Raw genomic sequence first — 17460 nt, forward strand, 5'->3', positions numbered from 1 at the left:
TCCAGTTAAGGCCACAGCTAATGAAGACGACGATGCTGTAAGAAACCATTTGTAAGTAAACAAGAACACAAGGAAACCACTTTGCACTGGACAAATGCAGATTTATTTTCCTTCCCTTCATCCACAGTATGTAAAAGGATGAAATTGTTAGGAAATTAGCATATATACAAAGCACCTCTGAAATTATGCTTTTCTTTGAAAAACAACTTATAAAAAATAATAAACATTTAAAAATTCAAGTCCCTTTAGTTTACACCTCTGAATGTTAAAACTCCATGTTTCCTAAAACATAGTACAATTTAAAAAAAAAAAACACAGCTCATTAAAGTGACACTGATTTGAATTCCACAGGATCCCTGACAATTAAAAATGTTATTCCCTATAAAGTTAATTTGTTCTTCACAGGCAAAACAATAAAGTGTGTTTCTCTGATTAATTCATTAGATTTATTTTACTCTCCAGCTAATGTACACAGAAGACTAATGGTAATTTATAGCGTCTTCAAATAAGTTAACAAAACATATCCAAAATGTTAATCACCGCCTGCATGATTTGGGGAGAGTGAAAATATCTATACATACAAAAAACACACAAACATTTCACCAATTATCAAGAGCCAATGTGACCCATTATTCCCTAGGGCACGTCTTCTTCAAGAAGAGATGACAGTTTTCCCTTGGTCCTGCTAAGGCTATTACTGAGAGGACCTCTCCCCACCACCCCACTCCCACCCCACCCCACCCCAAAATAAATGATCCCAGGGTAAAAGTCAAGAAATGTAGTGTTTGGTCCGGTGATTTCAGAAGGTTGATTAAAATTGCAACTCTGCCGATTGATCTGGTTGAATTCGCCCAGTGAAGTGAGGAGATCACGTCTGAGTGTGCTCATCAACCCCCGGATGGGGAGAGGATAATATTCCTTTAGTCTAGTCACTCTAGGACCAGGTAGCATGATAGGGTTAACAGCTTAGCAGACCACTAGCCAGACAGGTTAGTTCTGTGAGATACAAAATGATATCCCACAAAACAGATAGAGTTACCCAGAGGCACGTGTGTCTGTCTGTGTGGAGGCTGAAGGTACCTCTCTTCATGATTTATGTCAATATGATAAAAGCTAAACTAAATTGGTGCAAGTTTAAGTACACCACTATGTGACTGCTAAAAATGTTTCAAACAGTTGGTAAGAATTTCATAGTCCACACTACTTCAAAAAGAAAATTACCACATTCTCACCTGCCTGAGCTGAGTCATTTTAAGCACCCTTTGTAATTATACCTGTTTGGGTGGGGGAACAGGTGGGATGGTGTGAGCAGGAGGTGCCGAAAAAGAAAAAAAAATCTTGATGTTATTTTCTTCCTCAAGTTTTCCAAAATTTTACATTCTCTTTGCCACTGGATAGTGTGAGCTACAGAGTGGCTGGCCGTGGAGAAGGTTTTCCAGAGACTGACATTTGCAGTCTCATGAAGTCTGTACCCAAGGACCAGCTGAAGTGGTGTTTTGCAAATAAAAGTTCCTGAGGCTTCCTTTTTCTGTTCATCTTCCAAATTTCATATTGCCTATAAGAAACCTGACAAAATAGAGAATTAAACAAATTCAGAGACTCATTGTTGGGGGGAAAAAAGGAGCAAGCTTTGAAATAAAATCACTTGGCTATTTAAAAAAGAAACTCCTGGAAAGAAAAAAAAGGGGGGATTTCTGGAAGTTGCCGAGTTTTCCAGAGCTTAAGAGAAGCCACTGCATGATACTAAAACATCCTGATACAAATATAAAATTCAGCAAATTAGCCAGGTATTTTGGCTACAGGAGGACATAAAATATTGATAAACTTGGGGGGGGGGTATTTGTTTTTAACTCACAGAAGATTTTCTTTCCTATTTAATGACAGAATTGAACCAATAAGTTATGATTTCTTTACTGCTAAAAATTGCCACACAGCCCTTTGTATTTCTAATGTACCAGCAAGTCAAGTGTCAGTGAGGTCAGGAGCAGATTTTAAAAACAAACAAACAACCTCGTTATAAAGAGTCTGAGTTCAGTTTTCCGAGCCTCCCTTTGATGGAAGACAGTGACGCTGGTCATCACAGAACAGTGCGGCTACTATTGTCAATAGGCAGAAGCGCCTACATGCAAATAAGCAGATTTCCACATGTAGGCCTCAGTAATGTACATAATTTCAACATGTCCAAGAACAAGAATTAAAAATGTGACACCGAAACCAGCTATTCTATTTGCTTGAGGCTTCTACACCCAAAGTCTACGGGATGGGGGGTTCAGAAACCTTGCCCCCCACCTCTGAAAGCATCCTGAGGGACCATCGAGTGCTTTTATTTTCATATAAACTTTTGGGGCATTTACATGCTTTTATACCCTTTTTGGAATAAAAAGTAAATAGCATTCCAAATAAAAACCTCTCTCTGACTTACTGAGGGTTCTGAAAAGTAACACTGTATGTGTTAACTATGGAACAATATATAACCAAAGTTTTTAATTGGTTTGACCTTGGATATAATGAAATCAAAACCACAAAAAAAGAAGTGCTTAAAAACAAAGGAAGGAACCCTGTGGTTTTTTGGACTGAGATTAGAAACAAAACTCCCTTTAGCCTCTCTGACTCTGCTTTTTCCCTTCCCCTTTGCTGCTTGAGGTTCACTAGTGCCACCCAGTGGACTCCTCCAGCACTGCTTCAGCACAAGGGAAAGCCCAGCCCCAAGGGTCTCAAGTACCAGGACATTCATATTTAAACCTTACTGAGCTTACTACCTGCCTGAAGCTTTACATGCACGATCTTTTTTCGTACTAACAACAGATCGGGACACAGAAGTTTTTGCGTCCATCTGACAGATGAGAACAGAGGCTTAAAGTGAGGTTAAGAATTTGCCTAGTCACAAAGAGCCAGCACTTAAGCTGGAATTTGAACCCTTCCTCTGACTCCATGCACAAATCATCATTCCTTAGATTATGGCAGCCCACAAGCTTCCTGCTACATTTACATAATAATCTGAACCCCCCGTTTATAAATAAACAAGCAATACATTCTACAGTAGACATTTGCTATTCACAAGGGCACAGCTTGATTCCAAGTAAATGACAAGATATTTCCTGCTCACCTTCCAGCACCTCTTGGACTTCCGCTGAGACGTTTTTCAAGCAGTTATATAAATTCCGGACTGTGGCATTACTCTGCTCCTTTTCTTTCCACTTCTGCAGCATTCTAAACTTAGAAATCGTAACATCTTCTTTCTTCTCCCGGATAGCATCAATATCACTAATGTCCAAATCCAGGTTGACAATGGCAATTTTTATCCACTCCTTCCCCAATTTCCCAGCAAGGGTAATCAGCTGGGCATCTGTTAACAGGGTCTCTGCTCCAGCTAAAAGCAGATGAGAAATTCAGTAGTTTCCCTCAACACTTCATTTATAACTACTTACAATGAAAATATTCTCCTTCTATCAAAAAGGACACATTATTTGTAATTGTAACTGCTTTTAAAATATATTTAAGTGCCAAAAGAATCCCTGTTTTTCAAAAAAATCTTAAGAACTAAAGGGAACGCTTTTATGTAACATTAAACTAGGGTATAATGTTCATAATAATTATGAATGCGACTTTTACAAAGCAGCCCAAATCAGGTTGGAATAAAAAGAATTCAGATACCAAAAATAATTATGTGGTTTAAAAAGAAAAATATACAGCTCTGCCCTTGCCTACCTCTGTCTCTATCTAAATGTTAGCAAGAGGTCTGAATTAAGTCTCCACTATGCCATCTTCTGGCTTTAGGGGAAAAGCAAATTCCACAGAAAAGTCACAGGATGGTATCTGTAATTCCTGTTAATCTCCAAGAAACATAATCCTCGAAGGGCATATATCTGCCAATGCAAACCACTGGACCCCTAAAAAACATTAGCCTTATCATCAAACAAGATTTGTGACTATCACTTTGTGCTATTATACAGCTAAGCTCAAGGAGTTTCCGGTAAGGATTAGCAAGACATTACCAATACTGGAGAGGACATTAGAAGTGAGTGAGAGGTAAGAAGAATAAGCTTCTACCCCTCTTCCAGGGCTGCAACACCTCTACTCTAAAGACAACAATTTATTCACGTGTATATAACATTTGTACTTGGACCCTTTCCCACTTCAGTTTCCTCTCCAACTGTAGAGTTAACTGAAGAATGGGTTCTTAAAGATGGCCTGCGCCCTCTAGTGGTTTCCTGACACATGGCCGATTGCTCCCAGCTCTCAAAACCTCTGTCAATGAAAACTACTGCACAGGAAACCTATTTAAAGAGAAGTTCTCAAGACCATCCCCAAAGTCAGTGTATCAGACTCTGAGCCTAAATTTTAACAAGATCTCAAATTAATACTGTTAAGGTTGAGCACTGACCATATTTAAAAAGCAACACAGTGATATACTGAGTCTGAAACTACCAGGCTAGTGACTGGATAGCTCCAAGAATGTTGCGAGAATACCTAAACAAACAAAAAAAAACCTATTAATTTGTTTATTTAGAGCGTACATTGTCAACTCCAAAAAGGGTGGAAATCTTTAATCTTTCTAGGTGTATCTGATCATTTTGATTCTATTTCTAGCTATTTGGTATTAAAGCTAATTTTAAATAGCCAAATAATTGCATGAAACAAGAAAAACTTGTCCTATAAATCAATTTAATACAAAACTGTGTCCCACTCATAAGATGAGTAATTTCTGAGGATCTAATGACATCATGGTTACTATAGTTAATAATACTGTATTATATTGTATACTTAAGATTTGCTAAGATAGTAGATCTTAAGTGTTCTCACCACTAAACTAAAAAGTTACTGTGAGGTGATGGATGTATTAACTAACTTGACTGGTAAATATTTCACAATGTATATGTATACCAAATCATCATATTGTACACTTTAGTATACACAATTTTATCTGTCAACAGAACTGGAAAAAACTCTCTCTCAATATAGTTAGCTTTTAAAAATAATTCCAGAGCCTCACTATTTTGGTGTTGACTTTAATAAAAATAACAAACATTTCTATAGTGATATACAGTAAAAGCACACAAACGTCATCCTCAAAGCCTCCTGCTCTAGAAAGTGTGGAATATCTTACTTCATTTGATAGAGAGCTTGTCTGCTTTTAGAGACTCATACCTTCTTACAATAACAGTAAAAGAAAAGGTATTTTGATGAAAGGGTTAATTTGGAGAGTTACGCGAGGTCACTAAATGCTTGAGACCTCGTCTCATACAAATTTGAGTCTGTATTTTTAATCTTAGATTTGTGAATTCTTGTTGGACTTGCATTTTGAGTGACGAATTCTATCTTCTGGCTCCTTAGAGTATTGTTAAGTGTTTTAAATCTCTATTGTATTTTCTCTATTGAGGCTTGGTCTCCGGCATTTAACTGGAAGAAGTGGAGATCTGCCTTCAATAACTGAGCTGGAGGTGCTCCACCTGCCAGTAGCTCAGAACTGTGGTGCCACTGAATGCACACGTGGATGTTCTCAACCCCACACAGTCCAGCATGCTCACTACGTCTCCATAAGGCTCCAGGCTCAGTGCTACGGGGAATGTCAAGATAGAAGGTATGACCCTACCCTTAAGGATTGCAAGGGACCCCACTCCCCCCGCTGCTCTGCTGAGTGAAGGGGAGGAGTGGGGCATCAAGCTGGGATAACGGGCCAGGGCAGGCCAAGAAGGACCCTTATCCAGGTCCGAGGAGCTGGGACACAGGCACGCACAACCGGACACGGCTCTGGGAAGACTATCCAAGAGCGTGAGTGATGGGTGACCGTCGACCGGGGAGACCAGGGAAAGGATCCACAGCCACTGAGGACATTGTCACAGACCTGAAGTGTCAACCTGCTTCATTCTTTTATCATAGACCTCCTCTTCAGGTAGGGTGATATTCATTTTACGTCGCCTGTTACCTTAAAAAAAAAAGAATAAATTGGCTTTCCATTATGTTTATTACTTTTGACCCACCTTCCATCTGGATTCTTTTTAAAAATCATCCTTCAGGGTAGAAGCTAACTGAAAGTGGATTCTAAGGTTGTTTGGATGATAAGAGAGCTACAGAGCACTGAATGACCCTTACCGCGACCACCTCTGCGCAGCAAAACAAACCCTAGCAAAGGGAGGGACGGAAAAGTGGGCACGACTCGCTTCATGACTGGTTACTGGCACTTACCACCGGTGCTGCTTTTTGAAATGTTCTGACTCTGGTCACGTTGCACCCAGTCACCTGTCAAAGTACAATAAGCATCACTTAGAAATAGGAGCATGAAATGAGAATTAAAGAGATCAGTGTGTGAGCACGTGTGAAGCGCTGGGGTCTTGGCAACCTCTCCGAAGTTCACATCCGAGTCTGGGCTTCACCTGGTGTGTGCACAAATGCACTGGGCTTGAAACGAGACAAATAACTGCTCACCACTGTCACGGTTTCTGCCCCTCCCGAACGCCAGGTGAAGTGGGATTTACTCGTATTTCTTTTTTTTTTTAATCCTCACCCGAGGACATTTTTCCATTTTTTGTACAGATAGATTGGGAGGGAGAGAGAGGAAGAGAGAGAGAGAGAGAGAAACATCGATGTGAAAGGGACACATCGAGTGCCTGCCACCCGACCGACCAACCAGGGCCGGGGACAAACTGCAACCAAGGTACATGCCCTTAGTGGGAACCGAACCCGGGTCTCTCCGGACCGCAGGCTGACGCTCTAACTGCTGAGCCAAACCGGCCAGGGCGATTTACTCGTATTTCTTTACTTAACTACTGTAAGTAGAACACTGGCATCACCTGCCACAAAAACAAACATTTTCTGTTTTAAATGCAGTTCTATGTGCTCCACCAAACACCCTCAGGTATTTTCATTCCACACTCGGGAGAACACCATCCTCGGGGTCCTTTCTGGGCACTTCGTCGCGATTCACACCACCTTCCTCGTGTGGAAGGTGGCCGCTGCTCTACGGGGTGTCCAAGCCTCATGCAGGCTGTCTACAGGTCCCTTTAGTGACGAGGCCTTAACAGTGACAACTAACCTCAACTAACCATTAGCTTCAGCCAGCCCAAAAAAAAAATACCAGAAACATCTTACAATGCAGTAACTATTAAAGAAGTTATTTTTAAAAAATCAGCCCTGGCTGGTTTGGCTCAGCAGTTAAAGCGTCGGCCTGCGGTCCAGAGAGACCCGGGTTCGGTTCCTGCTAAGAGCACATAACTCAGTTGCAGTTTGTTCCCAGTCCCGGTTGGGGTCATGTGGGTGGCAGCCACTCGATGTGTCCCTTTCACGTCGATGTTTCTCTCTCGCGCGCTCTCTCTCTTCCGCTCTTTCCCTCCCACTCTATCTAAAAAAAAAAAAAAAAAAATCAAACATAACAAGGTCTTATGAAGTGGTCTTTGAAACTACCTAGAGATGTCTTCTCAGCCCAGAAGACACCTGTTTTTATGCAGGTGGCTGCAAGTTAAATACCTCTATTCCCGCAGCATTTACGATGATTAAAAGATAGCATCTTTCAGGTTCATTTATTTGAAAAAATTAATGAATACCAAGAAAAACAATACAATCCCCTACACAGATTCCCCACTAGACTCTTTATAGGTAAGTAACTTTAGCTTGGATAAGAGGCTCTGTTGCAAACTGGCTAACTTAAGGGTATAATGTTGAGAATAAGAATCAATCACAATTATAGAAAAGGTTCATGCTTATGCTGGGACTGAGAATTCCAAAATCATTAATCAGGTTTCATTCTAGAGTAAAGACCTGACAGAAAACACAGACTCTACATATAACTCAATGGATACAAAACTAAACAAGCTGGAAAAGGATTCAAATGTTGATCAGATGATAATGAGATTTATAAAACACTTAACAGATCCCTGATGTTACGACTTGTGTGAAGCCAAATAAAAATTCTGAAGGGCAACAGAAATAAGAGTGGGTTACTCCCTGGCTGGTCTGGCTTGGCAGTTAGAGCATGGGCCCCCAGATTAAAGGGTTGCGGGTTCCATTTCCGGTCAAGGACACATACCTGGGTTGCAGGTTCGATCCCTGGCCCTGGTTAAGGTCGTGCGGGAGGCAACCAATCGATGTGTCTCTCTCACATCAGTGTTTCTCTCTCTCTTTCTCCTTCCCTCCCTTCCATTCTATCTAAAAAATCAATGGAAAAATATCCTCAGGTAAGGATTAACAAAAAAAATAAATAAAAATAAGAAAAGAATGGGTTTCAACTCCTTCCATGTCCAGCTGCTGGCACCAACCACTGTGCTGCTTTTGAGAACGATGCTGTAGTCACCACAGGACTGTGTGTGATACTGGGAAAGAATAGGTATCATAATCCAAACTGCAACTGATGCAAAGAACACACGTGGCCCCGCTCAGTGCCCTTTGCACCTAAGAATGCTCCAGCCGCAAGTGGGTCAGAGACGGGCCCACGACCCCGCATGGAGCTGGTCTCCCCTCATCCCCAGCCCACGGCTCCTGCCTCCCTTTTGGCTCCAGAAGGTGATGACTCCTCACATGTCTGTCGTTCTAAAGACTCTCTTCAAGTAGAATCAGAGGTCCAGCTCAGATCTGCCTGAGGAGGAAGCTGGGACAGCTCTCTGGTATCACCTGAAGTTCTTCTCTCCAGAGGGGTTCCCTATGGGTTGCAGCCCTCTCCCACTTCTCCCAGAGCAGGAGAGGATGTTAAAGGGGGGAAAGGGTTGTCAGCGGGCGTCCCAGCACCAAAAAATTTACGCAAGGGGAAGGAGGGGCAATGGGGTCCCACGACAGGGCCGTCATCGCACAGAGTGGGAGCTATCAGTTGAAGACCAAAAAGGGAAGTGTCAGCAAATGAGAAAATCAACCAGCCAAATGCAGATCTACACCCAGATCACAGAGGAGACTGTCACAATACCCCTAATTCACATGAAAACATCTGCGATCCAAACCTCCGAGTGGTAAGAAAAACACCAGCTCTGCTGGCCAACCCCACCCCCACCCCCACCCCCACCGTCTGAAGCCTCCACACACTCGCGGAACCACCCACTGACCTCCAGGGTCTGGACCTGGGTGCCTGAGAGCCAGAGCCCGAACCTCTGTTACAGGGGGGCCGGTCCCCTCACCAGCTTTGTAAGTTTTATGACAACGGGACAGACGATGACTCTGTTTGCTTTCCCACCCCCACCACTCACAAACCAGCTTTCATTTAAGATACAAACACTTACATTCTCTCAGTTTCGCTTTCCATACAATCTCCTCGGAATCCATTTCCACCAGCAGTAATTTAAACTCCACTGGCTGCTCCAAATAAACTTCAATGTAACTTTTCAGTTTTAAAAGTGAACCATCCACAAATTCAATTTCCTTTAAAAAAAAAAAAAAAGTGGTATTGTTAAAATGGAAAAGCTGTGTTCATTAATTGACAGCATAAAATGTCAAATAACAAATGATGACAATTTGATGGATTAACGCTTGCTTGAATGTTCACTGACACCTTGACCTTGGAAACCCCACTCCTGAATCACACTCTGTCTTCTCTTGCTTCTAGCCCTCCCTTACTCCAACCTCCTTTTCTGCTTCATTTTCCTAAACTTAACTTTTCAGCTCTTTCCCGATTTCACGTTTCCTGTTCTCAAACCAGAATGTGTGCTCAGCCATCAGAAGTGCTTTTGACCTTCCTGGCCATCCCATGCTTAGACCTCTCTGTAATCTGGAATAGACTCAACAACGTGTACAGACATGCTGCGTGTTTTATCCACACTCCCTGGTTGAACACCACCTTCCCCACCAAATCCTCTTTTTCCTACATTATAGATCAAGAAGCTCAGAGAAGAAATTAACTTGCCCAAGTCCACATCTAGGAAGTGGTGGGACTAATCTGAACCCTCAGCTTCTGATGCAAAGTGTGAGCTCGTAACTGCTACACAGACTGCCTCCTGCCTTCCACCTCCTCTGCCTAGAGAGCCTGGAGGGAGAAATGCATTGTTTTTAAAAGTACAGGTGTATCCCTCTTCAAACAGGACATACAAGTGACCAAGTAACATATGAAAAAATGCTCAACGTCACTAATCATCAGAGAGATACAAATTAAAACAACTATGAGGTATCACCTCACACCTACCAGAATGGCCGCCATCAACAAATCATCAAACAACAAGTGCTGGCGAGGGTGTGGAGAAAAGGGGACTCTAATACACTGCTGGTGGGAATGCAGACTGGTGCAGCCACTATGGAAAACAATATGGTGTATCCTCCAAAAATTAAAAATTGAACTGCCATTTGATCCAGTGATCCCACTTCTAGGAATATACCCTAAGAAGCCTGAAACACCAATCAGAGAGAACATATGCACCCCTATGTTCATAGCAGCACTATTTACAATAGCTAAGATCTAGAAACAGCCCAAGTGTCCATCAATAGATAAGTGCATAAAAAAGCTGTGGTACATATACACAATGGAGTACTATGCAGCTGTAAGAAAGAAAGATCTCTTATCCTTTGAGATGACATGGAGGGACCTGGAGAGTATTATCCTAAGTGAAACAAGCCAAACAGAGAAAGACAAATATCACATGATCTCACTTTTATGTGGAATATAATGAACAAAACAGGCTCAGGAGCAAAACAGACCCAGAGACATGGAAGTGGGGTGCAGACTGACAAACCTCAGAAGGGGGGGGATAAATCAAAGAAGTTATATGCATGTATGCGTAACCAAGGACATAGACAATAAGGTTGGGGGGTTAAGATTAGGAGGAGGGTGTCGATGGAGGAAAAAAGGAGAAACATCTGTAACAAAAATAAGTAAATAAAAAGTACAGGTGTATCTTGTTTCATTGCACTTCACAGATATGATGCTCTTTACAAGCTGAAGTTGGTGGCAACCCTATCATCACCATTTTTCCAACAGCACTTGCTCACTTCACGTCTCTGTGTCACATTTTGGAAATTCTCAGATTCTTTTATTTCAGATTCTTTCATTATTACATTTGTAATGGTGATGTGCGATCATGGCCTTTCATGTTACTACTGTCATTGTTTTGAGGCATCATGAACTTAATAAATATATGAGTGTGTTCTGACTGCTCCAACGGGCCGTTCCCCTATTTTTCTCCCTCTCCTCAGGCCTCCCTATTCCCTGAAACACACCATATTGAAAATGGGCCAATTAATAACCCAACAATGGATATTTAGTTTTCAAGTGAAAGGAAGAGTCTCATGTCTCACTTTAAATCAAAAGCTCGGCCCTGGCCGGTTTGGCTCAGCGGTTAGAGCGTCGGCCTGCGGTCCTGAGAGACCCGGGTTCGGTTCCCGCTAAGGGCACGTACCTTGGTTGCAGTTTGTCCCCGGCCCTGGTCGGTTGTGTGGGTGGCAACCACTCGATGTGTCCCTTCACATCGATGTTTCTCTCTCTCTGTTCCTCTCTCTCCCTCCCACTCTACCTGAACAAAAAATGGAAAAATGTCCTCGGGTGAGGATAAAAAAAATAAATAAATAAATAAATAAATAAATCAAAAGCTCGACATCACTGAGCCTGGTGAGGAAGGCATGCTGAAAGCTGATACAGGCCTACAACTAGGCCTCTTGAGCCAGTTCGCCAAGTCGTGAGCACAAAGGAAAAGTTCTTGATGGAAATTTAAAGTGCTAATCCAGTGAACACACAAATGGTAAGAAAGTAAAACAACCTTGATGCTAGTAAGAAAGTTTTAGTGGTCTGGACAGAAGATAAAAAGCCAGCCTCATTTCCTTAAGCCAAAGCCTAATCCAGAGCAAGGCCCTAACTCGATTCTGTTCCATGAAGGCTGAGGGAGGTGAGGAAGCTGCAGAAGAGAAGTCTGAAGCCAGCAGAGGTTCACGGAAAGAAGCCATCTCCACACAAATGCAAGGTAAAGCAGGCAAGTGCTGATGTAGAAGCTGCGCAAGTGTATCTGGAAGATCTAGCTAAGATAATTCATGAAAGTAGCTGCATTAAAGAACAGATGTTCAGTGTAGACAAAATAGTCTTCTGTTGGAAGAAGATGCCATGTAGGACTTCCATGGCTAGCGAGAAGTCAATGCCTGGCTTCAAAGCTTCAAAGGACAGGCTGACTCTCTTGTTAGGGGCTAATGCAGCCAGTGACTTATAGTTGAATCCAATGCTCATTTACCATCTGAAAATGCTAGGGCCCTTGAGAATTATACTAAATCTACCCTGCCTGTGCTCTAGAAATGGAACACAGCCTAGATGTCAGAACATATGTTTACAACCTGGCTTACTAAATATTTTAAGTCCACTGTTGAGGCCTACTGCTCAGAAAAAGAAGAGTCCCTTCAAAATATTGTTGCTCACTGACAATTCACCTGGTCACTCAAGAGCTCTGATGGGGATGTGCAATGAGATTAATGTTTTTCCCATGCCTACTAACAAGGAGTAATTTGTACTTTCAAATCTTATTATTTAAGAAATACATTTCCTGCCCTGGCCAGTGATGCTCAGTGGTTAGAGCACTGGCCAGTGCACCAGAGGGTCATGGGTTCGATTCTCAGCCAAAGTCACATACTTGGATTGTGGGTTCAATCCCTGGCCCTGGTGAGGGCACATGTGGGAGACAACCAATCAATGTGTCTCTCACATCGATATTTCTCTTTCTCTCTTTCTCTTTCTCCCTCCCTCACTCCCACTCTCTAAAAAAATCAATGGAAAAAATATCCTTGAGTGAGGGTTATCCAAAAGAAAAGAAAAAGAAATACACTGTTGAAGGCTCTAGCTGCCATAGTTAGTGATTTCTCTGATGGATCTGGGCAAAGTCAATTGAAAACCTTCCAGAAAGAATTCACCATTCTACGCCATTAACAACATCCATGACTCATGGGAAGAGGTCAAAACATCAACATTAACAGGAGTTAGGAAGAAGTTCATTCCAATCCTCATGGATGAGTTTGGGGGTTCAAGACTTCAGTGGAGGAAGTAACTGTAGGTTTGGTGGAAACAGTAAGAGAACTAGAATTAAAGGTAGAGCCAGAAGATGTGACTGAATGCTGCAATCTCATAAAACTTGAATGAGCGAGGAACTGGATGAGCAAAGAAAAGTGGTTTCTTGAGATGGAATCTATTCCTGATATAGACGCTATAAAGACTGTTGAAATGACAACAAAGGATTCAGAATAGTACATGAACTTACTTGATAAACCACTGTAGGGTTTGAGAGCACTGACTCCAATTTTGAAAGAAGTTCTACTGTGGGTAAAATGCTATCAAACAGCATTGCATGCTACAATGAAATCCTTTCTGACAGGAAGAATCCAGCTTTGTGGCAAACTTCACTGTTGTCTTATTTTTAAAAACTGCCACAGTCACCCCAACCTTCAGCAACCGCCACTCTGATCATTCAGCAGCCATCAACACAGGAGGAAGACCTTCCACCAGCAAAACACTGACTCGCTGAAGGTTAGCATTTTTAGCAAGAAAGAATATTCTAATTAAGTATGTACGTTGTTTTTTTCAGACAGAATGAGATTGCACTTAATATTGACTGCAGTCTAGCATAAAACATAACTTTCATATGCACTGGGAAACCAAAAACCTGTGACTCACTTTCCTGCGATCTCCACTTTACTGTGGTGGTCTGAAACACAACCCACAACATCTCCACTTTGCCTTGTGCCATGTAAGCGCCCTGGGCATTACCATCATAAACCAATGGCCTTAACTGTTCCCTCTCTCTTTCCATTCCAAATCACTAGCTTTTCCTCACCACCTTCCGGGTCACCAGGGCTATGAAGTGAAGTCAATGTCCTCCCTTGGCCCTCCTCTTCCCAAAGCCCTGTGTTCCCACTTCCCCGGAACTACCCCAATGCCTTGAGCCCAGCCGCACATTCCCATCTCCTTAGGCACTGCTGTTCCCTCATCCAGGAGAGGTCGGCTCTCCCAGTGATTCCCTCACCCTGCAAACCCAAAACAAACGTCGCCATGTGGGGAACCTTCCTGAAAACCCACTGTACTTTGTACCCATCTCAATGGCAATAGCGCTTTATGTGAAAATTATGCAGTCGTTCTCCTTTTACAATTAGCTCCTTTTTGCTTCATATTTTAATATAATAGAATCAAAACGGGTTTTCAACTTTTCATGTACTATAAAGAAACAGAAAGAGATGTACAAAAGGAATTCCCACACAGACGTCTAGGCTAGATAAGCTATGGTACACATTCAGAGCACATAATGAAAATAAGTTTTAAAAATAACTGAGTCATTTATGAGAAACTGAAATCACTTACAAATACCATGGTGTGTGCAGGGAATAGTTTAAATCTAAATGGCAATATGTTCCCATAACTATTTTTCAAATGCCTTCCAGTAAGAAAAGCCCAAAATCCCTTGTTAGCAATTCCTTTCCATTAACCTTAAACACTTTGTAACTTAAAATGCAGCTTCAGTTTTTTATTCCTTTGACGCTAACACTGTTTGAGGGATTTAATAAGACATTCAAGAAAATGTAAAACCTTTTAAAAGGGAAAGTGATTGGCTAGTCTAGCTTTGCAATGGTTGCAGACGAATCCTAAAATGCAAAGCATCTTTGGAATAAGCTATGAGGTTAGCAAAATAACTGTTCTCTTATGAATAAGAAATAAAAAATGAGGACAAAATAGATTCCTTTGAAACCTTCAAAATACCATAGCTAAGACATATACATCCCTGCTGCTACTCCAAGTTGGTTTTTAAAATGTATACCTCTGGGGTGATATCAGCTTCTGGTTCACTGACCAGTCTGTACTTCTTCCCATTCTGCAATAACTTATGGCAGACAGGAGGCTTGTCGATTTTCATGAATTTCTTAGAGGAGTGCTTGACAGACTTTGAAATATCCTGGAGATGAAAATTTGGTTATGAAACGCATCAGCAACAATGGTAAGAGCTGTCTAAGAGACACGCCATGCGGCGCCAGGCTCTGATTCTGTGGGTGTGGGGTAGGGCTGAGTGTGTGCTAAAACTTTAACAAGCTCCCAGCTGATGCCGATGGTCCTGGTCCCCTGGGTCCCAGGCCACATCCTGAGCAGCAATGCTGCAGCTGGCCTCGTCTGTCCATGCAACCTCTCCAGGGCAAGGCCTGCTTGCCTGGGCCAGCCACGTCCCTAGCGTTACTTCCCCATCTGTTGGCTTCTTGTTGCTCTTCACCTGTATAGACAACCGTACTCTGTGGATCTGAGGAACTGGGGCACACCTAGGCACTGACATTATAACCTCTGCAGGTAGGTGCCAAATTAGACCCAATGGTGGGGGGTACTCAACAGGGACAGGACTCACACCTAACTGTGTTGTAATGTTTGAACACAAAGTACTCAACATTTATTATTCATTTTTATTGGCTTTACCTTGATGAAGGACTCGTTGTTAGTTGCCACGTACACACGAAAAGACAAGGATGGATTATGGTCGATGACTTTGTACAGAATCACAGCCCCGTGGTGGTATAATGTTTCTTCACTTTGAATAACAGGTCCCACAGGAGACAGAGAGCTCACGTGCCATTTGACATGGGTTGCAGAATGATCCACAGTACATTCTAAGGAGGCCTCAGAATTTTTGATATGCAGGACCCTGAATGTCATATTGGCATCATGGCCTGTTAAAATATGAAGGTAAATTAGTGTTCCAGGCATTAAGAGGGACACACACACACATGCACACAATAATTAAAATTTTAGCAAAAATACTAAAGTACTTACGACCCAAGCAGAGGGAATGTGGAAACTGAATGGAGGTAAGACAGGCTGGGTCACATTTAACATCAAACAAGGGTCCTCCAACAGCCCAGGGCTTCACAACCAGGTCTGCGTATTTGCTCCAGGACAAAATGCAATACTTGATGTCAACTTTTCCGTTAACCTCAAATATCAGACCAGTTTCCGTGCACTCGTAAACTCCCTCCATGTCCACCTTCATTCTGCATTGGACAGATAAGAACACCTGTTTAATTCTAATGTTTGGTTAGGAGAGGACTTCTTAAAATTATTTATGTTTTAAATTTCATTCAAAAGCATTAAGGAAACTCTACAGCATTTTGAAGAAGCATCATTATCAAAGAAAACAATCCAAGTAAGTACATAAAATGTGTGAAATTAGTTATGCTATCTTGTGTCTCCTCAATTGGGGTTATCTTTATGCAGAAAATTAAATTACTGATGATACTACTTCCTGTATTCATAATCACTTACAAAAACTGTCCCCCGGAAAGGCGTCTGGGTGTCACTTGTTCATTGTGTTTCTGGAGGAGAAAGTACATATGTAATATATAAGTATATGTTTTCTTAAATAAGGCAAATTAGAGAATCATATTTTATAATTAAAAGAGACTTACATTTTCAGCATTACAGTGTTCACAGTGAGGTTCAATTTTAATCGATTCTAAATAATAGAGACAAAGTTTTACTTATATGAATGTGACTGGCATTTTCAAATAAAATTTTTAAATAAACATATGTAATATGCCCAGGTTATAAAATTCAAGGGTATACATGCCCCCCAACAATAATGACATTTAAAAGAAAGTTTTGGAAAACCAAAGTTCATACCTGAATTAAAATGACCGGTGGGCAATTCTTTATCCTCCCATTCTTTAGCTGTAAAAGATATCGTCACACATGTATTGGCACGAGTCAATCACGGGGTAAATCACCTAATACTTAAACACACACCTTCAGCATCACAACCAACAGGAACTTTAATCTTATACTTAAACATCTCTGTGAGTTGATTCAAGGATACAACACATTATCATATTTGTGAATCCCACTGTAGGTCTAATGCATGAAAATAATGTATGACTCGAGTTTCAATGTACCCCATTTGGGCACATAATTCTTTTTTTTTCATCTGATTTTTGGAGAGGAAGAAAAAAGGAGAGGGCGTGAAAGAGAGAGAGAGAGAGAGAGATGACAGAGAAACATTATTCAGCTGCCTCCCACCTGCATCCCAAACAGGACTCAAACCCAAAACCCAGGCATGTCCCCTGACCGAATCGAACTGGCAACCCTTCAGTGCATGGGACGATGCCCAACTGAGCCACACCAGCAGGGCTGGGCACATTATTCTCTGTCTGACGTTTTTATGCAGTAGCCACTGCTCCCATCCCCCTTCAACCTGACCCTCACAGCCCCCTGACGGCACAGCCTGGGGAGAGCAGGGTAAGCAGACAAAATAAGAGGCGAGCACACTGCCCCACTCTTACCCTGAGCAGACGCACCCTCGGTGGGAGACTCTCCCAGTTCCCCATCTGTGGAGACAAGAAGGGCTTAGGGCACAGGTGCTCGTGAACAACCTCCGCACCCAGCCCAGCTTCTCAGCCGGAGTGCTGCAGCCCACTGAAGGCTGACAACTAAGCAGGAGTCATTATTCCCCAGACGAGGCTTGGCTGGCACCAGCCCTCCAGACTGTTACAGAGTGCGAGAGAGATTAGCTTGGAAGTGAAGAAGGGGCTAACACCTGATTTCAGACATAAACCAGAACC

The 17460-nt window shown here is 42.1% G+C and overlaps 1 protein-coding gene across 3 annotated transcripts in view; it reads right to left on the reverse strand.

Annotated features, from left to right (window-relative positions):
• Nucleotides 1-760: 760 nt before the first annotated feature.
• Nucleotides 761-17460, reverse strand: part of LOC118617110 (NACHT, LRR and PYD domains-containing protein 1b allele 5-like) — a 33102-nt gene continuing 16402 nt past the window's right edge. For 2 of the 3 annotated variants that reach the window (XM_036242722.1, XM_036242725.1), the window contains 12 exons: nt 17182-17226; nt 16526-16573; nt 16312-16358; nt 16169-16218; nt 15680-15897; nt 15326-15576; nt 14685-14819; nt 9201-9339; nt 6187-6240; nt 5846-5926; nt 3107-3370; nt 761-1566 (listed from right to left, as the gene is read on the reverse strand). In XM_036242722.1, the coding sequence (XP_036098615.1) occupies nt 1556-1566; nt 3107-3370; nt 5846-5926; nt 6187-6240; nt 9201-9339; nt 14685-14819; nt 15326-15576; nt 15680-15897; nt 16169-16218; nt 16312-16358; nt 16526-16573; nt 17182-17226 (1343 nt within the window). In that variant the 3' untranslated portion in view covers nt 761-1555. The remainder of the gene's footprint in view (nt 1567-3106; nt 3371-5845; nt 5927-6186; nt 6241-9200; nt 9340-14684; nt 14820-15325; nt 15577-15679; nt 15898-16168; nt 16219-16311; nt 16359-16525; nt 16574-17181; nt 17227-17460) is intronic. The other variant, XM_036242723.1, reaches the window with a different exon arrangement.

This window comes from Molossus molossus, unplaced genomic scaffold (genome assembly GCF_014108415.1).
Source record: "Molossus molossus isolate mMolMol1 unplaced genomic scaffold, mMolMol1.p scaffold_m16_p_5, whole genome shotgun sequence".
Lineage (NCBI taxonomy): Eukaryota > Metazoa > Chordata > Mammalia > Chiroptera > Molossidae > Molossus > Molossus molossus.